Source organism: Homalodisca vitripennis, chromosome 2 (genome assembly GCF_021130785.1).
Source record: "Homalodisca vitripennis isolate AUS2020 chromosome 2, UT_GWSS_2.1, whole genome shotgun sequence".
In the NCBI taxonomy this organism is placed as follows: domain Eukaryota; kingdom Metazoa; phylum Arthropoda; class Insecta; order Hemiptera; family Cicadellidae; genus Homalodisca; species Homalodisca vitripennis.
The window spans coordinates 206,269,452-206,296,580 of NC_060208.1; the positions used below are offsets into that span (position 1 = coordinate 206,269,452).

General features: G+C 33.3%; 1 protein-coding gene across 2 annotated transcripts in view; it reads left to right on the top strand.

Annotated features, from left to right (window-relative positions):
• Positions 1–27,129, top strand: part of LOC124355319 (potassium/sodium hyperpolarization-activated cyclic nucleotide-gated channel 2) — a 108,522-nt gene that overhangs the window by 26,150 nt on the left and 55,243 nt on the right. For both annotated transcript variants that reach the window (XM_046806416.1, XM_046806417.1), the window contains exons 2-3: positions 2,473–2,609; positions 18,760–18,897. In XM_046806416.1, coding sequence (XP_046662372.1) covers positions 2,473–2,609; positions 18,760–18,897 — 275 coding nt within the window. The remainder of the gene's footprint in view (positions 1–2,472; positions 2,610–18,759; positions 18,898–27,129) is intronic.

The following is a 27,129-nucleotide window of genomic DNA, read 5'->3' on the forward strand; positions in this document are numbered from 1 at the left end:
GCCGTCATGAAACTGCCTGAGACAGCTAGTTGTATTTTACCTTCTAATCGATCTAAGAAAACAAGTCTTATTTGGTTGTTGCAGAAATGGCGAATAGTTATATCTTTGGTTGATCAAACCTAAATACTGCTTTCAAGTAGTTGTACTGGACAGTTTGCTTACTTACGTACTTACTTTACTTTATCGTCGAACTGAAGCATATTAATTTTGTGTGACAAAGTCAATGGTACAAATGTCTATAAAGTAATCCATTTTACATACAATAATATTGTACTTAAACTTAACAAATCTTAAAACTCTTACAATATCTAAAACATTTAGAAATAAACGTATTTTTAAAAAATTTAGTCAAATATAATAGAAGTTACAGACCAGTTAACACAGGATGACATAAAGACCTGACAGATAAAAACAAAAACACGCTCAATCTCTAAACTAGTGTCAAAAAACTCCCACTGATCAAGAATTATTTCAGTTGACCTTTAAATCTTGTTTCTATTGGTTCGTTTTTTATATTTCGGGGCAAACAAGAGAATTACCTTGCCCCAGAATTGTGCGGTAAATTGTCAGCTAGAGCTGAACGATGAGGAGTCTGACGTAAATTAATGCCACCTCTAGTGTTGTGCTCATGAATTTCATTACCTGTTAATGTACTTTTGCTTTTGAATTAGGAAAAAAACAATAGTTTCGTAAATTTAAAAAGAAGGAAATGTCAAGAAGGATTTAAAGGACGTATCTAATTCCGAAAATACGTTCTTCTCCAGAGTCCAGCTAAGAATCGAACCGCACGTTTCAGAAGCACAAACACTTTCTGGTTGCCGTGACTTCCAGCAGCGGAGTTATTATTTACTCCAAACAATCCCACAGACTGCGAAATGCTTCGCTCTTACTGACTCACTTCAAGCCAGTGTGTGAGCTGGTTGTGACACATAAATGATGTTAAATCGACGGAAGTGCACGGCACAAAGCCGGGCCAGACCATCATGTGAGCCGCTGGGCCGAGCTTCCCACAATGACCAAGATTACACGACAACACCGACAACGACTGACAACTGACGTGTATCACGGCAATAATTAACGGCCCCGCAGTTGTGTCGGCGGAGGGAGGGGCAACTTGTAAGCAGATTGTGGGAGCAATCCTCTTAGCTGTGAATGCAGGATTCCCTCGTTCCCTTGAAATAATCAGGATTCTCTATTCTGTGACGGAACTTATATCTCGCTTTCTTACTCTTGCATCCTTTGTCCTTGGGCTTTGTTTGGTGTTAGCTTTAAACTTCAAGATGTGTTTTGATTTGTATAAATTCTGAGCTAGATTTAGAGATATTCAATGCAGTGTTCTTTCTGTCTTGTTAGAAATGACAAGGCCAATACATTTCATAAACCATTGATTCAAAAAGTCTTAGATAAATAGCCTAATACCTTCCTGTCTTGATGATTATTGTTGTAAAAGGTGTAAACTAGAACTATTCTGTTTCCACTTGTTTAAAATATCTAGGACTTTTCGACACTTGTATGGACACACGGGCAGATTTAAGGACGGAATGCCCTTTAGTCTTTGACCTCAAAGTCAATAGAGTTCTTCTTGTAACCAAGAGGAACCTATGTACCAAGTTTCTAGGACCTTCCTGTCACGAATTATCGCTCAGACAGTTAGATAAACGGATAGAAAATGGTCGCTTTCACCTGGACAAGAATATTCTCTAATATAGGAATCAATTATGTATAACCCTAGTTTCTTCAATTTAATAAGTTTTATCCTATTTATTGATGAGACTATATCCTCCCCTTGTTTAGAGTGAATTATTTTACTCCATAAATCGTCAAGCAAGATAAATTCAAACAGCTTATTTCCTATCCAAATTTATCACAGATTTATGTTCTAGGAATCACGCAGCAAGATGATGATCCTTGTTCAAAATTTGATTGCTAGGAATTATCTCAAGCTCAAGCCCTAGTTCTTCTTGACCTGATTGTTCGATCCCGATTTACTATACCCTCCTTTCCTCTAATGTCAGACACTTTATGTTTCAGGTATCAAGCAGCAAGAGAATGCCGAACAGGTGCTCCTTGATCCAAAGTTGATTGCCAAGAAATAGCTCAAGCCTTTGATCAGATCATTCGATCCCGATTTACTATACCCTCCTCTCCTCTAATTTTAGACACTTTATGTTGCAGAGATCATGCAGCAAGACAACGACAAACAGGTGCTCCTTGATCCAAAGTTGATTGCCAAGAAATAGCTCAAACCTTTGATCAGATCATTCGATCCCGATTCACTATACCCTCCTCTCCTCTAATTTTAGACACTTTATGTTGCAGAGATCATGCAGCAAGACAACGCCGAACAGGTGTACCTTGATCCAAAGTTGATTGCCAAGAATTATCTCAAGCCTTAGCTCTTCGTGATCTTATCATTCAATCTCGAGGTACTATAACTTCCTCTTTTCTAATTTAAGACACGTTATGTTGCAGGGATCATGCAGCAAGACAACGCCGAACAGGTGATCCTTGATCCAAAGTTGATTGCCAAGAATTACCTCAAGACCTGGTTTTTCCTAGACCTGATCAGTTCGATCCCGTTGGACTACATCTTCCTCATATTCAACCAGGTCAGTGTGAGTGCCACTTTTCATTCTAATAAGCATCCAAGCCGACACTCTTGGCGCACATTTCTGTCGCGCACCGCTCACTGGCTGCTGCGCTTGTAGTGCTGAGCATGCCGGGACAGCATGGAGTCTACAGGGCAGAACATTTGGCGCTTCTCCATAAACATTCAGTTCTTCTCCCATACTCCATACTGTGTATTTACTGTTTCCCTTTACTTTTAAGATACTAAGTTTTATTTGTGTAACAGAGAGCTTCACTGATTTTATTGTTGAAGAAGTTAACAATAAATAGTCTGTGTTAGATGGTACTAAATTCTCAGTCAAAGATCATTAACCAGTTTTAAATGTTGTACTGCTTCACTAACCAACTTTATATTGCTAAAAATCAAGTGATTTCCATCGCCATCGATGCATTCCAAAACGTAATAAATTAAACACAACCAGTTTAAACTCTGATCCAATACTAACAGAAGCTCTATGATTCTATTTATATTTTTCTTGGGTAATGGCTAACTCAAGATGAATACCAATAGTTTTTCAATCCTTTGTTTTTCCAGCATGGTTTTTAGACCCATGGATAAAGTAATCAATCTATCCAAGTCGAAAAAATCAAAACATTTTTCAAAATTATCACAAAGACATAATTCATCCTTATTAAGTGAGTTCTCTAAATAGACAAGATCATATTCGATCTCAGCAAGTGTAATAATTACAGTTTAGTTAACTCTGTATTATAAAATAAATGTTCAAGAATAAACGCTTTTTGTGGAATGTATGTGTTACCGTACCCCACCTGTTACAGCTTTTGTGAAATTCGGTTTTGCTTAATTGGACAAATAACTGTATCATTCAACGTATATTTACTAACTGTGACACCATTGGAAACGTATAAAATATAAGAGATAGCAACTGCTTGAAATGGTGATTTTTATCTTGTTTTCTTTCTATAATTCCAAATATAAATATTTCACGTAAGGTATTCTGAAATTGTTTATTGTACTGGGTTGTTTAAAGTGTGTAATTTAATCATTCGTGTTTTTAAATATTTTATTCCTAAAAGGTAAAATACTCTTATTTTTGGACTTTTTATATTTCTTTATTTAATGGAGTTGCATGTACTTAAAACCTAATTTACCTTATGTAAAATACAAGGGCTTATGAAACTACAAGTCAAAACAACCTGATTAATATTAAATTTATTGTTACATTTTTACTTTCTTGTGTTTTTAGCTCTGTCCTTACTCAATGGTTATTACTCAATTTTATTCTAGTATATACTAGAACCGTTTATGAACTAAGAAGTCGTGTTTTTTTCAATACGCCAGAAGTAGTAATATTTATTTACCCTTTAAATTTGAGTATTTACATTGTGTAACACAAACAATAAACTGTTTTCATAATTTTATAAAAAGTCAAAAACCTTTCATAACATAAATTAAAATGTTTTGACTTTTCCACGTTAAACTCTATGTTTTGCCAAATGCCAAAAAATGCAATGTTTCTTTGTGGCCTTTAAGCTAAAAATCAGTATGGTAAATTTTTTGTCATAAATATTTTTTCTTCGTTTAAAAAAATAAGGTAAAATCACCATTTTAAGTAAAAGTAGCTCTGTCTTTTATAGTTTACAGGATATCCATATAGTGGCACGTTTAAAAATGCTACATAAATATGTGCATGAAATAAAAACATGATTTTAACTGTCAATCCGTAACTAACCATAAACTTTCAACCTTAATAACCGGAATAAACAAATTTTTCATCTCTTGAGTAAACGCAAATCTTCATGCATGGCTTCCAGTATTGTGAAAGTATATTGCGCAGTGTTTAAACCACTCTTTGCTTCCGTCTACTGGTGATATCTTTGACGTCTTACTGATAAGAATATATTATGATAATAAAGCCATGTTCAGTCCTTGTATCTGTATTATTAGCTATAATGCTATACTATGGTGCTTGTGTAGTGGTTCTGTTAAATTAGACATTGCCTCTTCCACGTCAAACTTACACTAACAACACATACGTTCATATAAACACAAATTCGTCATAAATAATATTAATAATCGAACACAGTACACAACACAAGTTTGAAAATAAAGATGTCATACAATGAAACTTAACTAACTCTCGCTTTACAATTTATTCATTGCCAATTACCTAATGAAAATGCATAAACACTGTCTATATACATACATAACTTTTTTACGTTGTGTAAAAGTTCAACAGTGCTATATAATATGCCCACAAATGAAAAATTGGTGCTATTTTTCAACAAATCAAGTACTAAGCTGATCAATCCCGATTAATTTATTATAATTCACGAAAGCTCATTTGGCTTTTCATAACGGGTTTCTTAAAAGCTCTTCCCCTATTAACTTTTTTATAACTGGAGATGGAGTGATTTACTTTGGGGGATCTTTATATGACCAACTGAGGAATTTTTATGTATGAAAATATTTGACCCCCCCCCCCCACATAATGGGGTATTTTGGAGCAAGTCAAAATATCAAACTTTTTCACTCCCCTCATAATGGGGTATTTTTGGGGCAAGTCAAAATTTTAAAGGTATTATAAAGAGAAGAAGAACTAGAGATCTCTAATGTTTTCTGTCAAATTTGGTGGCCAATTAAAGTTTGAATGTTTTCAAGCCCCCACAGTTTAAGTTACATTATAAGTTATTTTAAGGTGGATGAAACATTCACTGACTAGTTATTTTTAGAACTTACGACATGAAATCATAAAACAAGTTATTAAAATAATCAGCAAAAGTCAACAACCATTATTAACATAGCATTCATTAGGTTTTTTTTTCTGACTAATGCCCATTAGGAAGTCCTGGGTATATCAATAGCCGGTTTTGCCATGTTATCTATTATCGTTTACCAGTTAGTATGTGAGACATATTCATTCCACTTTGCTAAAGTGGGGTTCCTATTTTAAAATGTTGACTTACCCCCAGAATATGCCATTTTTGTGGGGGGGGAGGGAATCAAACATTTTCATACGTCAAAAAAACTCCTTAGTTGGTAATATAACTATGTTCAAAAGTAAATCACTCCATCTCCATTCATAAGAAAGTTAATAAGGAAGGGGGCCTCTTGAGATACCCGGTATAAAAATGTGTACACTTCCATATGTATAATTTCACATATGCTATATCAGTTAAAGGTTAAACTAATATTGCCTAAACACCCTTTTTATTCATGTTTATAAAGAAAGAAATAAGCGTAAAAAATTAAATAGTTTGTAAATTCTGATTGATTTAAACTATTACGTTCTTATGTATTCGTTTCATTTATAAATACTCAGAAAATGAATCATTAATGGATCAATTTCTATATCAGTACCCATTATTCAAAAGTATGTACACTTCTAGTTGAATATACCAAATATTCAAAAAAGATCGACTCACAAATTAAATAACTGTTTTGTGCTTGTATAATTTTATACACATTGTTAAATATAGTACGAAGAGGTCATTCAATTGTTATAAAATATAAATCATACATACTGAAATGATCCATTTTCTACTCCATTTTGAAATATGGAAGATTGAATAAATTGTACTTTTAGCACTGGCATTTATTAGCCAAACAGAATTAATAAGGTTAGTACAATGATGTACTATTAATAATTTAATATCTTAAATATAGGTCTACACTGTTTGTTTAATAAGTGTATAAGATGACTAGCTTTTATGTAGTTTAGTGAAATACCATCACAAACTGAATAAAACTCTACCAGTAGCAATCAAAACATATGGAAAAATGAGTGCTTCTAATGTTGGAATTGTATAACAATAAAGTTATACTACTGACAGTGATATTGTCTAATCTGTAGTTACTAGTGTATAATCTATAATATTCGTTACACAGTCATTCATGTTAATCATCTAACGACCCAGTGTATTCAAAGAAACTATCAGTGAACTAGAGACAACGTCTGCCCATAATAGTACATGATGAACACAACAATGTGAAAAAAACACTAACTTACTCAACATGTGACAACATGCCTTGTTACTATTCTCTTCTTCATCTATCTTTTCATGCAACCGATCATAATTTGCATGATATTTACTAACTATGTACTAACGTATCTTTAAGGATATATTATACAATGATGTAAATGATAAAACTATGAGTACAAGGTACAAAATCATGCTTTGAAATTTTAACTAATAATTGGTTTTGTATGTTAAGTTTAATTAAAAGATTTTCAGTATATTCAATGACTTACGAAAACGTCTAGGGGCTCATTTTTTATATATATCTTAAAGCAGTAGCTATTATTATTTAACAGCACTATCTAATTTGCTAGCACTTATAGAATGCTTGCGTACCTGATTTGAATTCTGCTTGGTAGATATTTTTAACATCTGCATTTGAATGCTTTTATCGTTTAAGATAACATGTGTTAATCATCAAATAGGTAATATCTGTGTATATGGAATACAACAAAACTACATATTGAAAAAAACCATCAAATTTAATATGAATTTTAAAATTATATCGATTGAATGATGTCAGAAGGTTTTAATCAGAATCTGGATAAAAATTTATCTCTAATCACTGTGTCCTATGTGAATAGTTATCATTGCCCTCCAACCTCTACTTACTTCTTGAAAGGCTTTAGAAATTTAAATTGCTTTAATTGTCATATTGTTAAGGGCAACATCAGGATTAAAATTCAGTTTTTTTATACTATAAATTTTCACTCAATCCAATAAGTATTTAAGCATTAACATTATTAACGTCGTTAAAAACGTCTGTTACTTGTTCTGACAAAAAATAAGAAAGAATTTGTTACACAAAATAACGCTCCTACATAAATTACACAACGAAAAGTGATACAATGTCTAAAATAGAGTCTCAAGTAGGAAAATCGTGTTTAAAACTGCACGCCACAAGTTACAAACACACAAATATACGATTTGCGTTACTTACATGATTAGCATTAGGTACTTAAATGTTAATTTACAAACAATGTAATAAATAATTAAATGTAATATAATTACACCAGTTGTAGAGATTCGGATAACGAAAAGATATAAAATTCCAGAGTTCGTTTCAAATGAAATAGGTGTGATGTCTCCAGCCAACATTTTAATTTAGATTCTTAATAAATGTAAACAAAATCGTAAGGGCCCATACAGGAAGAAAATTAGCAAATAGCAGTGTAATATATATATATATATATATAGCCTAAAATTTGATTCCTCACTTGAGTTAATATAATTATTTATATAATAAAAGATTATCACTAAAATTTCTAAACCCCAAAGGGTCAATCTAGGACAAAGATTTTGTAGGTCACTACAGGTAATGAAAAAGCATAAATAAAAAATCACAATTTTCAATTAGAATAGTATAATAGTGTATTTAATCCTTAAAACTGTTTAAAATATCTTTAAAAATCCATAGACCCATTAGAATATTAATTTGAAATTTTTAGGTGTTAGATATGACTAATAATTATGTATATGTCAATAATAATGTTTCCAATTAACTAAGTACAATTTTGTTATATTCAAAATATGCTTCCCAAAAATTTAAATTCCTACAGCATTTTACGGGAATATTTTAGAAACGGTATGACACAAGCTAATTGATGTAATAAATATCTTAAATTTTCACAAATTTTATTTTTAAGACAAAAATACGGCATGGCATAAGTTGGCAGAGTTTGATTATATCCAAAAAATTATCAGAAAATTCAAAAAAAGAGCTTAATATATCCAAAATCTTAAAACCTCTCACCATGAATTGTGTGAAACTGTCAAGCTGAGATAAAAACCGTGATAAGATCCTGAATCATGAGCGTCAGTTGCGTTAGTTTCGTTAGGAAAATAGGCGAGATTCAGCAGTTACAGTTTAAAAAAACAAACCCTATATTACTATCTGGACTAGTCTAAAACGACGTGATGTACATTTTTTACTAATTTGTATACACATAAAAATACTGGATAAAAGTATAACTCACAATAATCAGGGAAATATTTTATTGAATAAAAATAACTATTATTCAATAACCACAAATCAACAATGAGCAATTATCATTGGAGAATGACATTCATAGTACATGCCTGTAAATAGTGGAGACATCATACAGTAGTAAACAGTGATTCTGATGATACTCTCAACTGGTTGAAACCGGTTTTAACTGGTTCAGACTGGAACAGCTGACATTCTATGTAACACTACTTATTATTCAAGTACAAATGACCCGGATAATGTTTATGAATCATGTGACCAAACTGCAGCTGGCATAATTAACCCAGCGTGTTGTAAAACGTCTAGAAAAATGTTTTTTTTTTTTTTTTAAAAAAAAAAAAACCTCAACTATAATACTTTTTATTGCGGTATGAAGTTATATGTAGAATATATATTAATCCCATATCGATCACTGATCCAAATTAGTTCAAATAAGGTTTGAATATACAAATTACATCATTACTTAAAACAATGTTTCATTAATAACAATTTTTTTAACGCTGTGAAATTCTTAATTTACTATATAGATAAACCTATTTTAACACCATGAATTAATTATTTCATTAGTTGCGTAATTTAAAACTGTATCTTTGTAATTAGACATTTGAATTTCCAAATCATGTTCGTCACACATTGCAGTACCTTGTACTCTTAACAGTTACCTACTAAGTCATTATGATGTAGTCAAATATTTTTTGACGTTTAATGAACACTTTAATGAACGTTTAATTTAAGTTTCAGGTTAGGTGAGCTCGCCACCTACGATCCAAGACCTCCATTAAAAGAGTTATTGGTTATCTTGTATTTCTTAATATTTTCAATCAGTTTGTCAATATTTATTTCCATTTTTATCAACATTCTAAAACTAATCTTGCGCCAATTAGTGGTAACATTAATTTATTCTAATAGTTATGAATTTTTCTCATGAACTTTTTTCATACATTTTTTCAAGGTATGCTAATGATTATGTTGCTAATGCTCTTTAGATGATGTTTATTATATATATATTTTTTTTTTACTTTTCCTCCACATTGTATACGCAATGATTATTCATAATGTAACATAAATTTAATTTAGCTCTAAGTAGTAGTGGCTTTCTTGTGTATTGTGGTATTTTATTGTGTCACTAAACCGAACTGTCACTTTTATTGCCTAAGCTATTATGACATGAAGTAGTATCATATTCTATAGCAGATATGAGCGATTCTAGAAGAGACTTCAAACCAGATCGGTTGTATATTAATTAATTACACTCTAATCAAACTCTTTTAAAACTGTTTGAAACAAAATATATAATTGCAAAATATATAATGTTTAAATGTGCTGGTCTTCAGAGACCAGAATAGAAGAGCTCTTGAATAATTGCCCTCTAGAGCAATCTGTTTGTCAATACTTTCTTTGGTTTTATCTGGGCAGGAGTTTTATACAGTTCAACAGTGTTTTGTAGGATGGTTCCTCAGCAGCTAGATTTCCTTTGGAATAGATTGAAATAATGTGGTTTCAGTGGCAAATACCACTTACCCCTGGGCCTGGTGTATTGGTTCTGCTCTATTAGCCTAGTCTGTACAATCTTCACTATCACGCCAACATCATCAACGCGCCCATGTAAATGTGCTGAGGGTTCGAAGGTTTCAAACTCCTATAGCATTTTCCGGCTAATATTGACTTCTACCCTGAATTATTGAATCTCCTGAGAAGGTTCCATAATCCAGGCTTCTTCTTACCACAGTGATATTTGTACTTAAAAATTTTCAAAAAATATTTAGAGTTGACCTCTGTATTAGGGATGCTGAGAACAGATCCGTTGACAGATTGCCGTGGAACTCTTCAATCCGTTAGCATTTTGGGTCTTATTTGATTGATTGTCGTAGAACTGTAATCCTCCCATTACAAATTGGATTACGGACTTAAGGTAATAAGCTTTTCTAAAACTAATGAAGGTGCAGTGTTGTTTGTCTCCAGGAACAGGATCAGAGAAATATTAAGCTTTGTTAAGAGATTAAATTACCTGTAAGTTTGAGATTTATTCTGTTTTGAACCAGATAATTTTAGATTGTCGAAAATCCGGCAGCCTTTAATAAAGGAGCCTTTGGTATTAGTTCTTCATCGGTTGGTCAAGCTTTAACCAATCACGATAGAGCTCTGCCCCTTCAACTTATCTGTATAGATGGATGCGTATCATTGGCAGTTCCGGTCTAACATGTGTTGACTGGAGGACAACATGTTTAAATAATTTAATTTTGCAAATGTTCCTACGCGGTGTGAACCGTAAGACTCTGATGGTAGCTAGCTAAGCACCTGACCTGCCGCGTAACCTAAGAACTAAATTTGTTACTGTTTCTTTCGAAGCAAATCATGTAATGGTTGTAATCACTGTTTCAAAAAGGTTCTTGGAGTTTCTTTAACTAATTTAACTATCAAGAACAGTAGTACATGTTGAGGAAAGGTTTACCTGGAAAGGTTTAATACCGTATCAAAATTATTTATAGCTTGTCCAGTGTTGAAATTTCAATGCAGCGTTGTCACAGAACTTATAAATTTTGTATAAGCATTACGGTTGTCGTGTACAGGAGGCTCTTATCCTTAATGGATACCAATTTTGGGTGGGGCAGAGCAAAATATCTTAAATTGGAACTTCCAACATGCTATAGTTTTTAAAAGCAGCAATTGAAGTTCACTTACAACACAAATAAATTATTAAAATTTGATAGTATTTTCCAATTATGCAAAGTTTCTAAATATGTATTGATGTTTTCATTTTAACAGTCTTCCTATACGTCTTTTAAGTGTTAAAGTATAGCATCAACACGTGCTGCTAAATAAAAGGAAGGCGTTTCCTAATTTAGGGAAAATCTTCTGACTGTTGAAAACTCTCGAAATCTTTATAAAAGAGATAATCAAATCAAGCAACGTCGCAGCGTGGCTGCTGCTTGGATGGGTGACCGCTGAGCGATCCTGTCCTTGAAAGCAGCTCGCCTCCCGGCCGTTGGTGGTGGTTCGGAAGTCACCTTTAAGCTGTTGGTCCCCAGGTTAAGTGTTAGAGAGGGCTTCTTAGCCCGAACTTCGCCTAGTACAATAAGACTGTATTTTGCTTTACAAAACTAGGTTGTTATACTAATTTTAATTTAATTTTAAATGCTCAGCTTTAATTATTTTACTATCTTGCAGCGTTTGTTGTGTAATTTGTCCACGACAAATCTACGAATTCTTTCCGATTATAAAATAATTCACAATCTTACAATTGTAAGAGGACAAACATGCGATCTTGTTTTAAACATGAAAAAAAACAACGAGGAAATAGTTTCGCTTGTTATTCCGCCCATTCATGCTGTCATTAAGTTTCAAGTGGGCAGCTGACTTCCAGTTACCCATCGGTCTCTAACATGTGATAGATGGGTGATAAAACCTGTCAGAACAGAGACCATTCCTGCCTGTTAAAATTTTTTCAGACCTTTTATATTCCTCTTCTCATAAATGACCATGACTATTAATAAATGTTCAGAGTGAGTTCAGTTCTGTGAAAGGAAAACAACTTACTTCAGGTTGTCAGGCAAGTTGATGGAGTCCAATTGTTCAGCTTACATAACTGACGTGTAAGAGTTCAAGTGGCTGTGAGACTTCAGACTCAAGGTCGTAGAGTCTTTATATTCATCTGAGAGATTCGCTTCACTCGAGTAGAGTCTGAGGATTCTCTTTGCACAAGTGGGTCATCATTTAAGTGGATAATCAATCGTGTCTGTCTCTTTCTCACTAATTATCAATACAAATAATTTTTTTAATTGAAAATCTGTTAACACTTTTTTTTATATGTAGAAGACATTTGAAGGCACGTTTGGAGTCTCTTGAATCGGTTAAACAAGCTATATGTAGTCATATGATTATTTTAGAAGTTTGTATTTAACAGCTAAGCTTGTTATTAGTATTAGTAGCTTAATGTGCAGTATTTAAAAGGCATCGCTTTGTTTGAACGTATTTGTTCTTGCTGCAATTCGTGAATTCTTATTTAGAAATAATTGTTATACATTACTTAGTTTTCTGAAAACTAAACAATTATGTATATTAATTTAAAGTCATAACATTACTTGTTCTCTAAATCTCTAATTTGTTAGTAACGAATTGTTGAGGCAACTTATGGGGAACCAACAAGACTCGCCTAGTAAACAACGTAAGGTGTCTCGCTGAGATTAGTAACATGGACCCCTCAACAGAGTTCTCTAATGTCGGGCTGGGTCCCATAAGTTCATAATTCTCCCACACGATCGCGCTGTGAACAGTCGCTCCAGTGAGACTTCTGTGTTTTATCTATTCAGTTGAGTAGAATTTTACTTTATCAGTGCTAAACTTAGGCGAATTTCCTGCTTCCCTACCAGTTGCCCAATTTTCGTGGTTCTTTATAATTTCAAATCTGTAATTTGAAAGTAATAGTGAACGAATTGTATTAAAAGCAACTTATGTATACTAAACCCATCCAATAGTTTTAAGAGAAACCTCAAGTTTCTTGCTATTCACAATAGATCTTTATTGCATTATTATAACGTTTGTTACCGATTTGTGTTGTATATTATTATTAATACGACGATTAATGATTAATTAATTAATTAACTATTAAGATTGACAGTAAATTATTAATATACCTTTGAATACATAGTCTGGCAAACGTAATATATAGCAAAAGATTTTTTTAAGTGAAAAAACTATGTTAGTATTATTTTGTACTGTCTTAGGGCTAAAATACGTACATATTTGCATGTGTCATGTCTAAAATATAACTCTCGCCTTGTCTTCATTGAGCTTATTAACAGGCGCTATTATGTTAATTATGAATTTGGATGAAAAACACGAGTGGATGCTAGATGCTTTGGCAGTAAATTGTGTTTGCTCTGTCAGATTGCACCATAATTCGGGACAAAAAAGTAATAGCCTATTAGCGTGAGATTAATCACATATTTTGTAAGATATGAAGCTATGGCGGCCCTCCACATATGTGATGGCATTTAAAAGCCACTTTTCTTTGAAAACAGTAACTTTTGAGATTTCAAGAATCAGTAATGATAACAGGATTATTCCGGACATTTCCCATCGTTCAGTGAAACAAGAAATCAGTAAAACTACGTTTCGAGATCTGCAATCTAATCTCTTCTTCAGGTAAAGAACTAACCTAATACATAATTACAAACTAGGTTAAAATAATAAATAACCTAGGTTCATTTTAACCTAGTTTGTAATTATGTATTAGGTTAGTTCTTTACCTGAAGAAGAGATCACATTGCAGATCTCGAAACGTAGTGTTACTGATTTCTTGTTTCACTGAACGATGGCAAATGTCCGGGTCCGGAAAAATCCTGTTTTCTTTACAATCCTTCCAACGTCAAAAATAACCTTCAAACAAAGACGTAATGATAAGTTTTTGTTATTCTTGTAAGTCTCGTTTTAAAATTTTAAGCTTCATTAAAATATCTAAAAACTTGATTTCTAAGAGGGTATGTCGCCGTCGGTCAGATAACACCCACACATCCGTGGTTCCGATTATACATAGGTATAAAGTTTAAAACTGTGTTTATAAATAGAAACTCATTTCGAATCCAGTATATTCTTGATCAGAAACCTAGATTTCAATTTCTCAATGCTACTATTACAAGTTTCTTAATGCTTAACGCTTAAGTTTCTAAATCTATATACTATATAAATGGTAATTCATTAGTATTAACAGAAAAACTTAATATACTTTCTACTACATATAGTGTATTTAACAGTTCATTAGACACTAAAATACAAGTTTCTGAAGTGAATAATTTTTTGATTTGTGACTAGTTTCTATTTATAAACACAGTTTTAAACGTTTGCCATTGTTATATGCGGAGCCTCAGATGCGGGTTTGGGAATGGAATTAAATTGTCAGTTACAGTTAATAATGTTGTGGATACTGCAATTAAAATTTGGTTTTAAATTAGTATTACAATGGTTTGTTGTTAGTGTTTTAATAATCATTATATTGACTACAGTTGATCATAGTTCACTTGTTAGATTTATAATGTAATAATAATAATGAGCGTTCTCTTGTAAGCTGAGTGCATTTAGTAATTCAGGACAATGTTTCAACACCTTTTAAAACCACAAATATATAATTTACGAGAAATATAAAATTAATTGAGGAATGTTAATCTGATTCGTAATTATAGAGAGAAGGTTGTACAGTATTACACAATGATTTACAGTACTTATTCCATCTCCTGCAACTACGACAAGGATAAGTTAAAATACTTATTTTTGGAGATGATTTTACCAGGGACATTTATCGATGAGTTGGTATTGTTTACGTCCATCGATGCAATGTCGATGGTACTCGTATTAAGAGGTTCGTCGCCTTTTATGGCAACGAAGCATCCTCCTATACAGGGTGTCAATTAAGTCTGGAACCTCTTTTTTAATTTTTAAACCACAATATAAAAAAACACCAAAATTCACACGTGCTTACTGGTGATAGTAACGCACATATCTGCCCAATTACCGACCAGATAATCCCTTTGGGGGACGATCCACAAGGAGTCAGACATAATTCTTAAATAGCAGCATAGGTCACGTTTGGTATCAAATTAAAGGTCTTACTTAGCAGAGTACAATGCTGCAAACCGGACTTCAAAAGGTGGATTCATTCAGTAGTTATAGCTATTTGAATTTTAAAACAATTGAACAATGTAAATTATTAAGTATTACAAGTAAACAACAATTTTTAAGTACCTGTGATCAAAGTAAGTGTTCAAAATGTTCCCCTACCATCGTCTGGCAATGTCCTAGGCGGTTGTAAAAGCCATCCACTGCATTTTGAAGGTAGTCACAAGGAATATCTTGAGCTTCTTGGACTATGAGATTTCTTAGGTGCGCCAAATCTCGTGTCCAACAATGTTGATTATCGTCATATCGATGGATTTGGCAATATTGTTATACTGCATAGTTTTGAGTTGAATAGGGGGTATGCAAGAAAATCATAGTTTATGTGTTTTTTATGCAAAATTGCATGGGATTAAAGGATTTCAAAGGATTGATCAAGATGCAAGGACGTGATCATTTATGTGAAATTTTCGGTTGGTTAATTGAGTAAACTCTATCCTAGAATAATCCTTTGACAACAAAGACTGAGTGCAAAATGATTGTGTTTGTACGATATGGTTTAATAAAAGGGTGTGTACTTAAATAAAACTATGAAATAATCAAAAGCGCTGTGCAGTATGACATAATCATTGTCTTTACAAACATGAAGACACCCCAGTCGAGACAAAGAATCTTTTTCATCTGCATTTATCCCTCTATCTTTGTTCTTGTAATGAATGACAAATGAGATCAAGCTCCATTTGTGCTTGAAATTGTTTTATCAAAGATATTGTTAGTTCTTTTCTTCTCGTGGTGCAAAGAGCAAGATTTTAACCAACAGATTCTGAGATATACAATACTGTCTTCCATCTAGTGATAAATTACGGTCTGTGGTGAATAATTTGTCAAATTTCCTTCCATTTCTTCCAAGCTTAAAATAATATTTAATTATACAAAGAAGACATTTGTACATCGTCTCGGAAGACAAAATAGGAATTGTGTCAGCCTACTGAGTCATAGGCTACAATGACGCTCATCCAAATTCCATGGTTAAACATGCGCCAATCGTAGACCTCATTCTTGTGCATTTATAAATGAAGTTTCAAACAGAACTTGCAATGTACATATTAAATCTGAAACAATATAATTTCGGATATTTGCCATCGTGATATGATACAAAATGTATAACATGGCGTTTCGAGTGTTGAAATCTATCACCCTCGTCAGGTGCGAATATAATTAGTTCGTGTAAATAGAAAAGAAAAAAAAGAGAACGAAAAAGGGGTCAAACATGTCCGAAAACTGCTTGGAGTCCAGATGGGATAAAACGAACCCAGGCATTGTAACTGCACAAGATTCAAGTCGCCAGCTTAAGTCACTAGCACGAGAAGTCCAAAGCACTATCCACTATCACACGTCACACCAGCACAAACGAAATTGGGATACTACCTGCGGCCTCCCGGCGCGTCATCTGAAACAATGATATAGTATGGCAATGGTCGGGGGAGGGGGTAAAGTCCGCCGCTTCCGAGACTATGTTTTGGTTCAAGGCGTTTCGTGTGTGTACGAATTAGATAAATTTCAATCCTCGAAATGTTGTGTTATACATTGTATAACATAATATAACGATGGCAAATGCCAGAAATCAGATTATCTTTCAAACCTTCGATAGTCTTCAATCAAGGCTAAAATATGATAAGATACATAGGTTTCATATCATCTTAACGTTTTGTTAAGTTTTTAAATAATAAAAATTCCCGTGAGATAGGTAAAGAACTACAACACAATAATGCGATGAAATCGCATCTTATCGCTGTCTTTTAGCATTGACTTTTGACTCTGTTATTTGTCTTTCTACGAGTACTATATGAATAAAAGTCACATGTTAAAATCTCATATAATTGGACGCAGTTTGTTTATGAATTTATTTATTCTGCTATTGTGTCGCTACCATCATGGTTACCCATAAGACCAATATAATATATATTCGCAAACGCTCAGCCAAATTGTATGCAGTGACGTCATTATCGAACTTAGTATTGCTTACGTGTAATGAAGCATATAAAATTTCATGTCTGTAGATCAGTTCGTTTTCGAGATAATGTGCGTATAGACAGTCAGGCAGAAATAAAATATGCCAGTTCCTTGCATGATACGCTACGCTAACGCCCAGCTACTGAGAACCAACAATAAATTTGTAATTTTTCTGACCATCGAAGCAAAACAACCTTCTAGTCATAGTCCTACTATTTGCACTCAGTTATAAAATCATTGTTCTTACCATAACAACATAAATATTTTGCTTTGATTATGTATTGTACTCAGTTATAATTTACTAATAATATGGCATTCAACAAGGTTTTCTCTTCTTGTGGCGAAAATGTATGGAAGATATTAGATCGGTAGGACTTGATTGTGTTGTAAGGTAAGTATGACATACCTCCCTAAGAGAGGAGTAGATGATTTTTTAACAACATTGTAGATTTTTATCCTTACTGATAACTCTTCAAACTCTAATGTTTCTTCTATTACTCATTTAAAGTATTAGTAAATTAGTTAAACTAATCTAAATGCCTTCTTAGAACTATTGTATACGTTTTTGCTAAATTAATTCCCATTTTCCTTTCGAATATTCTAAGGCAAATTTCGTAATAATATGATATGACGATATAAAACATCTAAATATACTAAAAAAAATTATTTATCCATGTGGGTAATAGATTTTAATTTTAAATATTTTTAATGTGATATTTACAATGCAATAGTTGAAAATTGAGAAATAAAAATAGAAATATACATTTTTGCTAAAGACTTGCATAATTAATTTAATGAAAATTGACAACATTTAAAAAATATTTTTTAACTGTGTTATAAAAATGGATATGTTAAATTTATTTTTTTACGATTAAACACTTTTTTAATAACAGAACATATTTTTAATATTCTTGTGCAGATCAATTTCAGGATAAACGTGCACCGGATTGACGTTCATACTTTAAATACAGTCCCTATCATTTTTATATGATTATACAAGTGATATACCAAACTTTCTATATTTTTGGGAAAAAATCGTGTTGATTGTGAACAATAAACCGCTCTTTCAATATATTTATAAATATACGGTAATAATTGAATAGTTAATTTGATTTATTAAGACATAACTGCATCCATAACATATAGTCCTTTAAATTCGTTTACTATATGTAATCGACCATCAGCAGTATCGACTCTCCCCTTTATTCTGTTTAGACCCTCGCACAGGTCAGTGGCCCATGAGGACGGGCAGAATAACGCTTAAAAGGCCTCTCCGTAAAAAATAACTAAAACATTTCATAGTGAATCAACCCACCCATTGTATTAATATTCTAAGAAGGCAACCACCACTTCTTGTAGAGTAGATTTTCACAAACCAAACCCACTAACATCCCATTGAACGCCATGTTTCTTGTTGCAGTCTGCAGTCAACCTGTTCTCAGTTGGTAAAATATCTGGTATTTACTCAACCGGTAAAATGATCCGCGCTTGCCCCTGTTGCACATGCAGGTTTCATTTGTACTGCGCTTCGCCTGTTTCAGGACTTCAGCGAGAGTTTCCAGATACTGCACGCGGGCCGGGCGCTGCGCATCCTCCGCCTCGCCAAGCTGCTGTCTCTAGTACGTCTCCTGCGGCTCAGCAGACTCGTGCGCTATGTCAGCCAATGGGAGGAAGTCTATGTGAGTAGCCTTCAGTTACCGTGTTAGCTGGCTGTCGCACCCCCCAGGCTGCCTCAGTAGTCCCAGTTTTCTTTTTGGTTCTGCGGACATCATCCTAATCGTGCCGGGAAATCCACCGCTCTCTTCGGACTCGAGTATTTTCGCGTCTTTTACACTCAGAGGCTGAGGACAAAAAAAAGGAAGCTGTTAAAGTTCAAAATACGTTCAATGGAAAAGCTATTGTAAAATTTTACACAATACGTTGTGTGTTTGTTAATATAACGTCAGAATTATCACTAATAGTTTTATCCTCAATTTTGGAACTTTTACTAAATAAGGCTAATTTTAAATAATCAAATATTTCATTATTATGTTGTCTAATCACTTTGTGGAAGTCCGAGACAATTATGAACATAACATGATTTACTTCCATTGTTATGGCAGAATCATGCAAATCATAAGTTTAAAAATGGTAAATAAGTTTAAAACTCGATGGAAAAGCTATTGTAAAATTTTACACAGTACGTTGTATGTTTGTCGACATAACGTCAGAATTATCACTAATAGCTTTATCCTCAATTTTGGAATTAAAAAAAAATATATTAATTTAAAATGATCAAATATTTCATTAATATGTTGTCTAATGACTTTGTGGAAGTCCCAGAAAAATACGATAACATGATAATTTTGCTTCCATTGTTTTCTCAGTTTATAGTAGCCTACACAAGAGACAAAAGTGTTACTTTTTATACTTGAAGTAATTTCTTTTTCAAGTTGACTATAAAATGTAACATTATTCTAAAATTAATTTTGCTACAAGATGCTATTAACTTTTATCTATTAATTATTGTAAAACTTCACAAAAACAGTATAAATCATACAAAGACATGCACCTCATCTCATCCCACCCTCTCAGCATGTTAAGACAAGATGTTATTTTAAGGAACCTCATTTATTGGAAGAAAGGAACGAGTAAATTGGGACAAGTTTAATGGTATTTGACAATACGGATAGGTACATGGTAATAAACTGAGTTTGGTAATAATCATCTCCACAGGCAACTTTATTCAGGCAACTTCATACAGGCAACTCTAATCACTCATTTACAGCACTAAACAAATAATATTTAATACTAGCTATGCAATTTGGCTATTTCCCTCAGTATCATAATACTACAAGGAGGGTTTTGTTTTCATTTCAAAAAGTATATTTAAAATATACTCAAATCCTGAATATTTAAAAAAAATAGTAAAGTAGTACATATTACTGTAAAATATTCCACAGTTTATATTTTCCAGAGAATATACCTTGCACCATATGGGGATTGTGTGGCAGAAATGCTGTTCAATTAAACTAATTGTGTTCTTGAAAGCATATATAGCGCTACTATACTAAATCTTTTGTTCAGAGTTGTAACTCATTTTAATCGTATAGTACTTACCTCATTTCCATGAATGAAATTTAAAATCTTGATTATTTTTTTATTATTTGTCAGAGTTTAATCAATATAACATGTTTAGTTTTCTGTAATATATTTATAATCTTTGATTCCTTCGTTAGCCAATAGATTGCGCACAACCACAACGATGGGTGGCAACAGATTTTAGCGTTGGAAGCAATATCTTCCCATAGACTGATTTGCTCACATGACTAGAAAAAACTCAAATCTTAAATATGTCTGTTGTATTGGGCTGTGAACTTTGAACTTTTGTTCATAGTTGAGAATCACACTACTAGAATTTATCTACTTTCACGTCATATTTGAGAGTTATCAAAACAAGAAATCCCTTGCGTGAACCTTGAACTGTTATTATTTATGCACTAAGAAGTGATAAAGTCTGAAACACTGATAACATTTTCCTGCCGTGGAAGCAGATAACGTAGGTTGTACAGCGTGGTCCTGACACAATGTTGGTAATGGTACGGAATAAGGATGGGGCGGGAACAGGAGCTGAGGATGGCAGAGACAAACTGAAGTTCGAGATCTGGCCACAGTGGCGCTGGCATCTGTCTGCCAACAATACATCAATGTCGGGCAAAACCTTCCACAATGTTTGCATCACACGCCAGATCTATTCATCCACTGCCATTGTCTCGATAAGTCTATCAGTGAGAAAAACTACTGTTGTGGAACCTTCTTCAAACTAGTCGTTTCCAAAGTTACGTAATTCGAGATGAACCATCTGTAAACATTTTAAAAGAGCATCTAAATCAGCTTAGATGAAAACAAAAAGATTAAGCAAATAAATAGTTTTGTCTGTTTTGATTAACTAGCTATGTAGTGTCTATCAAATTCGTTACCAAATCCTATGTTTCAAAGTATGCTTTAAGGAGGAAATTACGTCTAAAACAGTAAAAATTTATTTTTCAAACATCCATCTTTTGGCTCTCCAGTATATTTAATTTTGGACTTAGAAGTATAAAATACAAGGCCTTAAATTATTTTAACTTTAAAACATATATTTTGAGTTTACTAAACAGGATGTATTATATTGCTTCAGAAGTTAGCGACAGACAGCTTTTGTCAACGTTTCATTAAGCCCATTTAGTAATAAAACTCTACTTCAATCATGTAGTTATTTTATACAGTATTACAAACCATTCTATCAGCTTATTATATAGAAGGCTTTGTATTATGAAGTGTGGGGTAAGCTGTTTATAAACAAAGCTAGGCTACATAGCCGATTCTGTCTACACTGCCGAGCATGTAGTACAAGTGCTTTGTTTACATCACACAGTTGCATTCAGATTTATTCTGTTCAGTGGGTTTTGTTGTTACTAAACGGCTGAATCCTAAATTAAAGCTTCCAAGTCTTACAGCGCCATATATCATGTTCTTTTATCAATTGTGGCGCCTTCTTTTATATTTCAACTCAACATAGCCTTGATTATGTTACGATCTCTCGCCTTTTTTTATGAACTATGGGCCCAGTGAACCAAGTAATAAATCATTAAGAACAAAAACTAAATCAAAGGCTCATTTAGCTAGTATGGAAGAACGGGAATTGCAAGCGTCAAAAGTACGCCTATGCCAATATCGCAGATTATCGAGTACGGTGGTTATCGCAAGATAAGCAACGTCGAGCGTGGCTGCTGCTTGGATAGATGACCGCTGAGTGATCCAGTCCTTGCAAGCAGCCCACCTGCCCGGTCGTTGGTAATGGTTCGGAAGTCACCTTTAAGCCGTTGTTCCCTAGATTACGTGTTAGAGAGGGCCCTAATCCTCCCCTGGTGAAATAAGACATTATTTACTTTTACCTTCACCTACATGAATAAACACTTGGGCCAAATGGTAGACTCATGGCTTACATTGATTGATGCTCACCTCGAGATTTTGTATCAGATGAAAGAGATAACTTAAGAAAGAGATCATTTCCTACAAACTACAAGTGGATGAGTACATCAGAGATGGATGTGAACTTTTTGAAAGTTTTAGTTTTAAAATGTGCTTGTCCTGACTGTTTATACAATTTGAAAATGTGAACAAGTGTTTTAGTTTCCAAAAATAGAGTTGATTTCAGTTATTAATTTGTTGAATGAGGAGGTTGTGAAAAAGAAATTGTAGCCTATATGTTCCAAAAACAGTGCTGACGATGTGGTGTTAACAAGGGGATAACCAAAGGTGTCATACGCATCAGGAAAGTTCATTCAGCTGTTGAGGTTGTTCTCGCTTATATTGAATAATGATGCATATGAGTAAAGTTCTTCATAAAAACTGCACTATGCTTCATAACTTGTGCACAATGATCAGACATGATTGTTTGACCAAAGCAAGAGAATCGGTTCAAGATTTTGTTAAGCCACAAGATCAGGCTGTTACAGAAATTGGTGTAATGGATTTAGCAGTCAGTGTATTGGCAGCTGGCCTAAACATTGATTTACGTCTCGTAATTACGGAGTAGATAGTGATATTGACATATACACTGGATTACAGAAGTAGTAGATTTTGTGTGCTTACCATGGAAAGATTGAGTGAAGACAGTCCTGAATTTTTAAAAGCCTAGTTGAAAGGACTTCTATGGCGTGTGAAGACAACTACAGCGTATTTTCTGCAGCCATGGAAATCCTTACAACCAAAATTTTGTAGACACGCTCAATTGGATATGATTTCCGATGCACCACTGTCGCCAGAGCTTGTGCTTCAAAAATGTTTAATCACTTGAAACAACTACATGTGTATAGTATAGAAGTATCAAATGAAAAAGAAGAGTGTATCAATCAAATTTATAAGAGGTTCGGAACTGTTGTACATGATCTAGTGAAAGATAAAAGAAGAACCGATAAAGTTACACTTGGAGAGAATACCTTTGGAAACCTGATAAACAAAACTAACAAAATTAACCAAGCACAATAAAAAACATAAAAATACAAATAAGTATATTGTATCGCTGAAACTCTTAGATGCACACCCTAAACATTTTAAATGTCCACAGAGGAAACACAGGTAATTCTTTTTTAACAGAGCTCTCTGGCCGAAAGTGAAACACCGGGTAAGACCAGTGAATAAATACTCAAATTAATAATACCGTATTGAAGTACTTGATACCCATTTATAAAAGGCTGATTGATGAAGAGCTTTTAAAAAATGTCTAAATGAAACATCCAAACCGCTATGAGAGCTTGTGTAGAAATATACGACTTAAGTGCGAAAGGGTTAAAAGTGTATTAAAAGATTAGTAGAGATTACGGCAACTGATACAGTCTCTGTTTTGGGAATTTAGCTATTTTAAGGTTCATAAATGCATCACAGTCACCTGGAGGTAAAGCATCTTCATTGACGATACACAACTGACATCGTCAGATCACAGTAGAAAAGGCGATGTGTGCAGAGTTGAAGAGAAGGAGACACAATTTAAAGATAAAGAACATTCACTAAGAGAAGAGGGATGAAAGTGAAGTTTTAGCATACGGATCTGAACATTTCTTCCCTCTGTTTTGGTTTCTGACGATTTCCGAAAATTGTAATTTTTACCCTAGAAAGAGTCTTGGTTCTTTTCAATGTTGTTTCTTTTCTTCTCCTTTGTGATATGCAGAATTCATTTGATGAAGTCGTAAAGAGATCATGTTTTAACAACTGATTTTTTTACAGTTTCTTACACAAAACGTAGCTTTTTGATTATAAAAATTATATAACTAATATTTGTTACAATTCAATTACGGTTACTAGCATTAATAGCAAGCCCTTTTAAAATATGGAAAACCCACATTCCTCTTCCCACCGGGAGAAAAACGTGTTTGTGACGTTTTCTTGTTTCCATAATTAATTGCCATGCATAGTAAAAAGATATAAGGCTTGTAGGCCAATTAAAGGTATTCCTATTCCTTTTTTCATAAACTCCCTCTTAAAGGAGAAGAGTATTTTTAAACTTAATTCTGGCATCTGTTTTATCTACGGTGGAAAGAGTACATTCTGCACTGGTACTGCACAAAGAAGATTAAAATTGGCTGTTTTTTACTATTTCAGATGTTTGATTCCAAAACGAGCATCATACGACCGAAGTACAATCTGCCTATCGATTGAATTCGGTTTTTATTCGATCCTTTTTTACCTGTTACTCTTTTTAAGGTTAGAACTAACGTATTTCTGCTAGACTGTAAACTGTGATTGGCCAGTTGACCTGACCAGCCATCCTATTTATTTTGCTCTTTTCTTATGTCCGTACAAATAATTGATTCATAATTATATACAGTGATATCAAGCAACTGTACAAAAAATACAGCATGGCTAAAAATAATGTACCCGCAAATTTTGCCAACAATTTTATTAAGTAGGTGTAAAAAGAGGTGATGGTTGGAAATTATGCATTGAGAAATGGGTGCGTAACACTGTCCTTTTTTACTTATATTTTTAAATCTTGCTTATTCTGTAACTAAAATGAATGTTGAGAAACCTAAATCATTAATAGGGCCTACAACATTTGAAGATCATCTGAGATTAGTCTAGCTTTGCGGAGTCTGCTGTTATCTCTACATCATCTAGGTCTGCTTTAAAAAATCGCCAAAAATCAAAAAATGGATACAAAAATGAAACTCTCGAACTAATAGTCTACCAAGCATAGATAATATAAAACTGCTGTCCCTAGAAAAAGGGTCTGTTTTACATCTATTTCCTCGTTCCAAATTGACAAAAAAATTTTGTTTTATATTATCAAAGATATTGTAGTACAAAAATATACATTGGTATCAATATACAACCCTGATTTTCTCAGTACATTGGAACGATATAAACCTAATCTGAAAATTGTTTTCGAGCATCTTCCAAGTTCCCCATTTTTAAGTTGTTGCATCAAAATATTATTAAATTGGTTTTTAATTATTTTTGATTATTTAATTGAAATATTTCCGCTACCCATTTTCCTTGTAATTAAAGATACGCTTAATTAATCTTTGAACGAATAAATACATTCAAAAACTGCCAGTTAGTCCTAAATAGGAAAAAAATAGATATTAATCATTGGTTAATTGTTTATGCGCTCCAGCTGATCCTAGGAATGAAATTGTTTTAAAAATTACTGTTATGAAAGTTGCCTTGTTGGAATTATTACAGTTATTCCTTGGCACTATTGTGTCTTTATTAAGCAGGAATTATGCCTTTTAAATTTCATTAGAATAGATCCTCTAAAACCATCCCACAAGTTTTTTTAATGTCATCAGTAATTGAATAAACAACATCATAAGTTTTGGGAATGAAGTAGCTGTCGCAAAATCAGTATAATATTATCTGTAGGCTGAATAAGGATACATATTTTCTACAAACAATCATTTATTCAAATACTCATATTTCATTTTTTTTACTTTAGGCCTACAATAAAAATTATATCGAAAAATAAAAACTAACCGAATTAAGTACAACGAATAAATCATATACACAGTACACAAACATTTTGCAAACAGCAATTTGCTATTGTTTATTTATTTTATTTCGATAGAATAATATTAGTGGAAATCTCATTAATAATGTCTGGAAGCATTGTCGTGTTGAATGTAACGCAGCACAATGGTGTTGTGCACAATGGCACCACACTGTACACAATATACACAATGCACAATTTACACAACACAATCAGCTGTGCCTACCTACACCATCTGTTACTTATCATCAGATTTAATTATGCTACAACTTCCGTCAACACCTGCCTTCTCACTCACTCAATACACCATCATGTTTTGTTTCCGAGGTAATGTAGGCTATCTTGTTGCTTATATAATTTCAATCAACACTTATTTGAATTTGATTAAGGTTTTGACTTCTCTAAAATACGCGGTATCAATTTACAATAACGTGACCATGGAAAGGTATGTTCATTTTTTTTCCTGAAAATACAATTTTTCCTGAAAACAATATTGAAGAAAAAATTCGTCGGCAACGAAAAATCAAAGGAGCTACGATTTTTTTAAATCCTCTGAAAACTCCGTTTTTGGCAGTTTCCTATAACTCCGCGTCTGCTCAAACTCAGTATAATAGCCAGATTTTAAAAACCGATTATCATACCAACAACCAGAAATTATCGTACTTTCATATAAAATAATCGTACCAAACACATTTAATGAAAAAGTATGTTTTGTTCGTATAATAAATTAGGTTATAATTAACTTTTGGTTTGTTACTTGTATAAATTTGTCAAAAATATTTCATGGTACGATAATAACTACCCATCGTGTATCTTACCGGCGCATAAAATCAATGAAATTATCGTACCTTTACGATAATTATCGTACCTCTGGCAACACTATCCATATTTGACAGTTTGGTATTACTCCGCGCCTTCTCAAATACAGAAGGGACGCCATTTTGAACTACTGATGTTCCTCCGCGTCTATTCTTAACCTCCTAGTTCAGTAGTGGTAATGGCACACCTTTGTGTTGGATGTTCCGTATCTCACGTGGAAGCAATTCGTAAAGACGAGTACACGTCAATCCTGTCAACGATGCCTGCCCGCTGCGCACTGCTTGCTCTTTTAGAAAAAAAATTAACTCGAGCTTGCAAAAGTAGAATCCCAGATCACGTGATGCCCCTACTCCTTAACGCAATAATGTCCGAAAAGCATCAATATAATACAATAATATACTTTCCCCCCAGTTCATATGCACCTGTGATAATAATACTTGGCTATAAATGCCCAACCCATGAAAAAATTCCATTTTCCATGGTCACGCTAATGTAAATAAATACCAAATACGCTACCGCTTTAGCAAATCTGGCAAATAAAGATATTTTTGACAATTGCTTTTAACTGTTCACACCACAGTTA